Here is an 8,455-nt window from a genome sequence, read left to right as displayed (position 1 = left end):
ATTTGAAATATATATATATATATTTTATCTTTAGCTACTGGTTCTGATTTTGTCTTATGCTGATTTTAGTTTTAGCGAACATTTTTCTATTAGCTCTTAGCTACTTTTAAAATTTACCTAGCAATTAGCTGCTTTTAGTTTTTAGCTATAATTTTGATTATTTTTAACTTTGTTAGACTTTTTCTACTTTTAGCTTCCAGCATTTTGCTACATTTAGTTATAGCTAGCAGTTTGCTACTTTTAGTTTTTAGCTATTTAGTGAGTTTTAACTTCTAAAACCTCTAGTTACCTTCTAGTTAGCTTTCTGCTTCTTTTAGCGAGTCTTTTGTTTTAACCTTTAAGTAACCTTGTGCTTGTTTTAATGTTTAATATTTTACTCCTTTTATCCTTTAGCTTTAGCTGCTCCTTTTATTCTGCTCTGCTCTGTGGATTTTATGTTCTTGTTCAAACGTTAGCTCAGTTTCAGCCTCTTCACCGAARGTCAGTGAAGTCTTTCGGCGCTCAGCGTTCGCCTCGTTATCTGAAACCCTCTGTTTGTGGCGTCAGCTGTGGAGCACCTTGTGAGGGTTGGCCAACAGTAGAATCTGAGTGACGGCAGCTGGAGGCAGGATGGGGTTGAAGGCTGGGAGCTCGGTGCAGGAAGGAGGCTGCAGCTTCACCTTCATCACCTGGAAAACGCCAAGTCATCGTCACAATAAAAACAGGTAGTTACGTCCTCACCAGGCGATAATTATTACACAGAAACTTTAAAAACTGAGTGAGCAGAACTAGATTTGATTAACGGTGGTAAAAATAATAATAATAACTGSACCTACTTTGGGCACAGCTGCCTGGAAGCGGATGCTGGTGACGGGGATGGGGGCCGAGGACAGCATGGAGATGATCACCACCAGAACATCAGGTCTGGATGGAGGACAGTTGTGTGTGAAGGTGAACAAAACTCTGAGACTGTGTTTGTCAAAGACAGTCACCGGTAACAAGCTGCCTGAAATGGAAGACAAATTACAWAGAAGGGATTAAAATATCTAAATAAAACAACAACTTGTAGGCATTTTGGATCTCAAAGTTTCAACTAAAGATATYGAGTTAAATTCATGCCATWACATTGCACACAAATTAAACGGGTTGCACACAAATTTAACACGTTTCACAAACTGTCCTCAAACTTTGTGCACACAAATAAAACAGGTTTTGAGCAAATCAAACAGGTTTCACACAAACAAAATGGGTTACACACAATTTTTGTATGAAACTTGGTTTATTTGTGTGAAACCAGTTTTGTTTGTGTGAAACCTGTTTGATTTGCTCAAAACCTGTTTTATTTGTGTGCAACATATTTTGTGTGTGTYCACAAAGTTTGAGGACAGTTTGTGAAACGTTTAATTTGTGTGCAACGTTATGGCATGAATTTAACTCCATACCAGGATCCTTTGTTCCGATTTTAGAACTCACTGGGTTTGATGGATTCCAGAGGGACGGTGACGTCCGTCAGCGAGAGGCTGTCGCAAGAATCACACGAGCTTTTCTCTGCGACGCTAAGACTGGAGAAAAGGAGGGTGGCGGGCGGATCTGAATGGAGGCTGGGCGTYGGCTCAGGAGCAGGAGCGGGTCCAGAACTGGTGCCAGATTTTAATTGAAGATCTCGCAAAGGAACTTTAGACTGAGGCTGGAGTTTATCCCTGAAAAACAAAGTTCTGTGTTTCACTTCATCTGGAAATGTCTGGGATTTTTATTCCCGAGTAGTTTCACTCACCATTTCACCTGCTGGCTTTCTGGAGGTAGAGACTGTTGTAGCAGCGTTTTCCCCAGCAGCTCCAGCTCTTCCATGGCTTTAGGCGGAGRGGCGGAGGCACCTGCTGGTGGAGTGTGGGACGTTTGGACCACAGCTGGCCGTAACGTCGAAGGCTCTGCAACATTTAGTATCTGAGAACAAAACAGGTGTGTGAAGAGTGGAGATGACTTTCAAATTAAATCTAAACCTGCTCCAGCAGCGTCTTATGCCTCACCTGAGAGGAGACGCTGGAGTCACAGTTTTCTGWTGCATTCAATCCTAAAAACAAAAAGAAATTTAGATAAAATTATTATTTTCAAAAATTACTGCAAATATCTGCATCAAATTGTGCCAAATGTTTGGGTTTTAATACCAAGAGACATGAGTTCATCGTCTAAAAGGGTCAATCCCACGTTCTGAGCCTGTGGGACGGAAAAGTTTGAGTTGGGCAGTTCGGCCTTGGCTGAAACACTGAGTCCTTCCAGGTCCAGAAGAGCTGAACTGCTGCTGGATGATGAGTCTGCAGAGACGTGGATGGAATTAGGCCCAGATTAACGCAGCGTAACGCTTTATTCTGCAGGAGGAAACAGGAAAGAGCACCTGGTTGTGAGGATCCAGCAATCCCATCTTTCGTCACCTCCTCGCCCTTCACCAGCTGCCTGTACAGGTTGATGACCTGCGTCAAGCTGTCGTTGGCCTGCAGGATGTCCGCTGCCGGGAGGAAATTGGTCAGCAACGCCTGGGCTTTCAAACCTTAAGAGTCAGATCCAAACTTACCTAAAGCTTCATCGTTGTCTTCAGTATCGCTCGCTAATCTGAACAGAGTAGGCCTCATCTTTTCACAGCGCTGGTAAAGATCCTGGAATTTAAATCAGGTTTCAATAAAAGCATTTTCTGAGGGCTGCCTGTAAGACTACTATGTAGTTAGAGGAAAGTGCAAAGGTTCATAAATAATGGAGTCTKACCAGCATATTTTTACAGAAAACAAACAACAATAAGCAGCTATGTCTGGCCCCTCCCACCTAATGTCACGCTGAGCTCACCTTGATGAGCTCCTGGTTGCTCTGGGAGCAGCTCTCCGCTCTATATCCCTCCAGCAGCTGGCTCAGCAGGCTGACGCTCTCCTTCACCTCCTGGATGGCGTTCACTCGCTTCGACACTTTCTCCACTCGTTTCTGATCCTGACAGGCAGAGACGAAACGGTCTCGTTACGACCAACGACTCTGACAGGACAAAGTTTTAATGTACCGTCCAAAGACGTGTGTTAAGAATGAGACATTCCTCTCATTCTTGATAGAGAGGAACGTTGGTTTGAGAGAGGAGTAAAAGAAGCCATTTTTGTGAAGAAAGACCGTCCATCATTAAACAGAGGTGGAGGCCTCCGTTTTCAGTTGTTCCCCTCCTACAGTGCGGCTATTGCCAGTATCACTCCACCCCTGTTAACAATAGGTGTTAATTAGGTGTCAACGATAGCCATGTGATGTGAGTATCAGTCACATCACAAAAGCCTGAATTTAGCCTGAAACTCTCAGACTGAAGAAGTCTCTTGGAGGAGAGACGAAACGTTTCATTAAAGAAGAACCCGTCCAGAAGACCTTTACAAATTTTTTCTTTTTGATTTTTTACCTGGATTACTGAGATGCATCAGGACAATCACCAAAAAACAAAACTTTGAGCCTTTAAATTGTATAAAACGTTTCATTTAATGGAACCACTTACYACCTGCTTATTGAAGCATTTATCTTTTTTTTAAGTTTTATTGAGATTATTTTTGTTCTTTGTGTACTGTATCYCTTAAATATACAGATTTTGTTTTATACAACATATATATTTTTTTAATAATTGAAATTGCTTCTGAMCTATTCAGTGAAGTCTGAGTTCACAAAGAACTTTTCATGCTTGGAAAGCTAACACACAACATGAATATAAACACATACGCACGCTGCAAACAGCACAGCTCACCTCCTGAACCATTTCCTTAATGAGCTTGTTTGCTGCTCTTAAATCATCAGGGTGGGAGCTCTTCAATAAGCGGGACAGCGTCTGCAAAAACATGATAAGAGCAAACAGGAGGGGTGAAGGAAAGCGGAAGAAAAATTTATAAATAATGATTCCTTTAAGAAAAATCTTTCAAGGACTCTGACTTCAGCTGATTTGAAAGATATTTGCCTAATGTAAAAAATTTATAAAGGACTTTCTTTTAGTGAAACTTAGTAAATTACATTATCTTGTGATGAAACGTGTTTGTTCTCAGAGTATATCACGGGGATGACTCTCAGCTACTTCCACACTAAAACTGAGCTCAGCATCTGTAATATTAGCTGAGTTACAGCTGTTTTTGTGTTCGCTAAGGTCGCTAAGAAGTGGCGGTCATCTTGGATGGGGCTGACACCAAATCGTAATGAGTTGTAAATGATTATTCACAAAGAGTTTCATTTAAATAATTCTGACTGTCCAACAAACACAGAGACACAAACGAGCAGATTATCGCTCCTCCTCCATTGCTTACCTCCATGTTTATGTTTATCACGAGGCAGAGCACAAGCCTACGGGATGCGCTTCTCGCCTCTCATACCAACCTTGGATTTCTCCTCGTCCTCAAAGATGGCACTTTTGGTTCTGGGTGGAGGGGGAGGCAGCGGCTTCTCACCGGGAAGCACGGGATCTTGCTTCACAATGCCTGAAAACAGCAGTTAATTAAAAAAAACACATTTTAATTAATTAATTAACATCAACAAAACAGATAGTATTTGATGCACTCACTGTTTGTAGATATTTTACAGAACAAAGTGTTACTCCTGCTTTACTGGACATTTACTACAAGCATAAACAAGTCTTATCTACAACTTATTTATATTTATCTGTATCTTATGACAACTGTTTATTTCTGGGGAAAACCCATTTATGAGAAACTCTATTACACATGACCCAGCGTCAGGCTTGTGCTGAAAGCAGAAACGATATCAGCGACGTGCTGGAAAGAACAAACTATGGAGAACTAAAAACARTGGTTAAAGAAGGGAACTGCAAACTTCTGCAAACCTGTGTGGCAAAAATTTGGAATAAACACTCCTCACGAGTAACAATGAAGAAAAAAAACTGTTTTTGTGCTCACCCTGTTTTTTCAGCATCTGATAAGCTTCGGCTATCTTGGTCTCATGGGGATATCTCACAGTCCAGCTGTACATCATTTCAAAAATCTTCTTCTTCACGGCCTCAGGAGCCCGGCTTCCTAAATACTACAGAGTCAGGAGAGATCGATTAAGAAAGACATTATTTATTTTATAGAAATTTAAACTAAGGCTGGAAAACCGCATTGCAAGTGTTTTGTTTTATATAACACATTATTAAAGCTGCAGAAAGGTGTGTGTATATATATATATATATATGTGTGTGTGTGTGTGTGTGTGTGTGTGTGTGTGTATAAAGTGTTGCTGCTTTGATAATCAAAATGTATTCGACACATTCTCAGGGGTATAAAGTTTCAACCAGACTGCTCTGTACGTTCTTACCTTAGGTGAGACCACCTTGATAAGCTCGTTAATAAAGCGAAATTTTCCCACTTCGTCGTGAAACCTCTTCCCACAGTTCTGAATGCACGTCTCCAGAACCTGAGAATGGGACAAGGTTCATCTTCACACACAAAAACAAGCACAGCAAACGATAGATATCACTGAGCGCTGCAGGGTAAACTCTTACCGTCAGCGCTTGCATTGCCTCCCACTCCTGAGGAGACTGGATTTTGTGGGCCAGGAGTCTGGTTGCAAGCTGAGGCCTAAAAAACCCCAGAAATAACTAGAGAAATTGCATTTTCTGTGAAAATGCTAATGTGAATGCTGATTGCTGTAAACTTTAGCTCAAAGCTGCTGAAATGGAGCTGAAATTTTTAATAGTGAAACAGTTAATGAGAGTTCAATTAGAAAAGKTGAAAGAAGCAGAATTAGAGTTGAAACAGTATAAAAATCTAAAATTAGCATAAAAATAAGCTAAACGTAGCAGCAACAAGTTGAATTAGCAACCAGATGGTGAATTTTAACATTGAAAGAAAGAAAGAAAGAAAGAAAGAAAGAAAGAAAGAAAGAAAGNGAAAGAAAGAAAGAAAGAAAGAAAGAAAGAAAGAAAGAAAGAAAGAAAGAAAGAAAGAAAGAAAGAAAGAAAGAAAGAAAGAAAGAAAGATTAGAATAAGGAGCACAAGTTTGCTTAACTTAGCAGAAATAAGTCGTAAAAATTACAAACAGGCTTTAGCTTTAAAAAGTTAACTTTACCTGGTAACAGCTGAGCATTTGCTAAAATTGCAGCAAATAGCTGAATATAGCAGAAAGCAATTGTAAAAAGCATAAATAGCTCAAATAAAGAAGCACAAAAAGTAAACAATAGCAGAAGAACAGCAGAAAGATGCAGAATTATAGCTGAAATAGCAGGAAAAAAAACTAAAATTAGCACAAGGAAGTTAAAAAGAGCAGAACCAGATCAAAAGGTGTAAGGTGCTGTAAAGATTTAGAAACATTTTGAAGGATTTTAAGTAGATCGAAAATGGCCCGTTCATTTTCAACGGGAGGTACAGTATGTGGACAAATAGGGGAAATAGCTAAAAAAAATTTAAAAAAAAATAAAAAAAATTATACATAGTTGAAATACCAAAAGTCATAGCCGGAATGTCCTGAAGTAGCTGAATGTTTGGTTTATATGAATTGTTAAAATAGCACAAAAACTGAGGAACGAGATAGGTGTCAGAAAACGTACGGCAGAAAAAAATTATCTCAATATAGTGAATGCTGTGAAACGTTCACACAATAAAACATTTAAATACATAAAGAGGTAAAAAAAACATTATAATTCCAAACAAATTTGATGCACGCAAACTACACAAAAACACACTAAGCAACTAATTCATTTTGCCACCATGCACACAAAGGGTCATAAATATGTTTCAAATTACAAGATATATCAAATTTAATGTTTTATTTTACCCATCCGATTCATGGTCGAGCTGATCACAGAACTCCTTGATGCTGTCCCAGTCTGTCTCCTTATTCAGAGGATTGGTGGTCTTGTCTGGAAAATAAAACCATTAAAGATCACCTGTTTTCACAGCAGGTGAAGTGAATATTCATATTGTGTTGACAGTTCTTCCTCGTTGTTTTCCCCCCGCAGACAAAGTTTTCAACACTTTAACACTGTGGCATTTTGTGTAACAGTATAATTTCGTGCAGATTAATGAAGTTTAGAGAAAAATGCGAGTTTTAAACTATAAGAAGAAGTTCTTGGGGCTGTGTTAGCTTCCGCTGAGCTGATCTTAAAGGAGGAAGGATAGCTTCAGGATTGAACATTTCCAGGATGTTTAAATTTTCCAGCCGAGTATTGTCACAATTTTAAGGTTGTCAGTGATAAAAAAAAAAAAAAAACACAAATTAAAACGTAAAACACGGGGCAAGGTTTGCCAATCTTTGTTCCCCCTTTTTTCTCGTGTTTTCTTGTTTTCATTCACAGACTCTGACAAATCATTACAAAGTTGTCAATGACAGCTGAACATTTGGTGCCATTTTATACGTCCGGGTCAACGTATTTTCGTAAAAGCCAGGTTTCGGTTTTTGTTCCTTTTTTAGAAAAATGTCGTCAGGTACTTTGTTTTTAACGTAAAGACTTACTGATGAGAGACTGTAGGCTGGTCTCATCTGAAGGCGCCGCCGCCATCTTTCGCTATTTCTTTACCGAGTGGCTACGATCACGTGACTTTTGTAATTTATCGCGTGAATAGCCATGATCTATGGAAGACCATTAGCACATAAAATAAAAACGATTGGAAGTCTAGTTGCAGTTTTTGGTGTGTGTAGCTGGGAATCTTCTATGTAAAAACATCCATCTCTAGCATCTCAGCTATAAATGAGATTCAGATAAGGATTAGCCCATAAAAACACCATCTAGCAATCCTAGTAACTAAAAAACATTTACTCTTCCTTTGATGACAGTAGCTGTACATACATTATCTGTGCCAAACATATATTACCACGTCTTTATCATAATATTGTGAAACTTTATTTTAATGTGGCTCCATTGTGATTATGTATTTAAAATATTGTATTGTTTTAGTTTTACTCATGTAGCTTTCAGTTTTRATGTTCATAGTTTGATTTCAGTGTTATACAATGGTCTGCTCAAAATGTGTATTGTACATAAGCCTGTYTAAGTTGTTAAAGTAAAATTAAGGAGGAAAACAATTGTCATCTGCASCAAAAAATAAATATTTACCTGCCTTCTTTTACAAAAAAAAAAAAAGGGAAGAAAAAAACTTACAACGCTTGTCCGATGACACTGCATACAAAAAATAAYGACATGGCCGTCCGTGCAAATATTGTTGATTGTTTACATAGACAAGTTTCAATTAATTTTGTCATTTTAATATAGGAATGAATGACATACTCTTAAAGTTAGGCACGTAGTAATTATTAGTATTATATGTTGCAACTATAAGACACAGGCTATGACTGATGTTGCCTTTGTCCAAAAAGCTTTACTTTTTAAGTGCAACACTTAAAACGGGCTCCTCTCTCACCCTGTGTATTTGCTGCAGTAAAAAAAAAAGTTTCTCAATACAAACCCATGACATGAGGTATGTTTTTTTTTATATATATATTAAATATATTAAAAGTACAACAACAATAGTAACTTTTACGTTTCTCCCCA

The 8,455-nt window shown here is 38.5% G+C and overlaps 1 protein-coding gene across 2 annotated transcripts in view; it reads right to left on the bottom strand.

The window, feature by feature from the left end:
* Nucleotides 1-7,504, bottom strand: part of LOC106535604 (ADP-ribosylation factor-binding protein GGA1) — a 10,094-nt gene extending 2,590 nt beyond the window's left edge. Inside the window, exons 1-16 of one of the 2 annotated variants that reach the window (XM_014032648.1) lie at nt 7,420-7,504; nt 6,742-6,826; nt 5,471-5,546; nt 5,284-5,382; nt 4,887-5,010; nt 4,351-4,451; nt 3,734-3,814; nt 2,815-2,952; nt 2,549-2,630; nt 2,372-2,482; nt 2,145-2,291; nt 2,007-2,050; nt 1,754-1,923; nt 1,453-1,679; nt 812-985; nt 558-668 (exon numbers count right to left, since the gene is read on the bottom strand). In XM_014032648.1, coding sequence (XP_013888102.1) covers nt 558-668; nt 812-985; nt 1,453-1,679; nt 1,754-1,923; nt 2,007-2,050; nt 2,145-2,291; nt 2,372-2,482; nt 2,549-2,630; nt 2,815-2,952; nt 3,734-3,814; nt 4,351-4,451; nt 4,887-5,010; nt 5,284-5,382; nt 5,471-5,546; nt 6,742-6,826; nt 7,420-7,465 — 1,816 coding nt within the window. In that variant the 5' untranslated portion in view covers nt 7,466-7,504. The remainder of the gene's footprint in view (nt 1-557; nt 669-811; nt 986-1,452; nt 1,680-1,753; nt 1,924-2,006; nt 2,051-2,144; nt 2,292-2,371; nt 2,483-2,548; nt 2,631-2,814; nt 2,953-3,733; nt 3,815-4,350; nt 4,452-4,886; nt 5,011-5,283; nt 5,383-5,470; nt 5,547-6,741; nt 6,827-7,419) is intronic. The other variant, XM_014032647.1, reaches the window with a different exon arrangement.
* Nucleotides 7,505-8,455: the final 951 nt, after the last annotated feature.

Source organism: Austrofundulus limnaeus, unplaced genomic scaffold (genome assembly GCF_001266775.1).
Source record: "Austrofundulus limnaeus strain Quisiro unplaced genomic scaffold, Austrofundulus_limnaeus-1.0 Scaffold1504, whole genome shotgun sequence".
Classification (NCBI taxonomy): Eukaryota; Metazoa; Chordata; class Actinopteri; order Cyprinodontiformes; family Rivulidae; genus Austrofundulus; species Austrofundulus limnaeus.
This window is presented reverse-complemented; position numbering and strand designations above follow the sequence as displayed.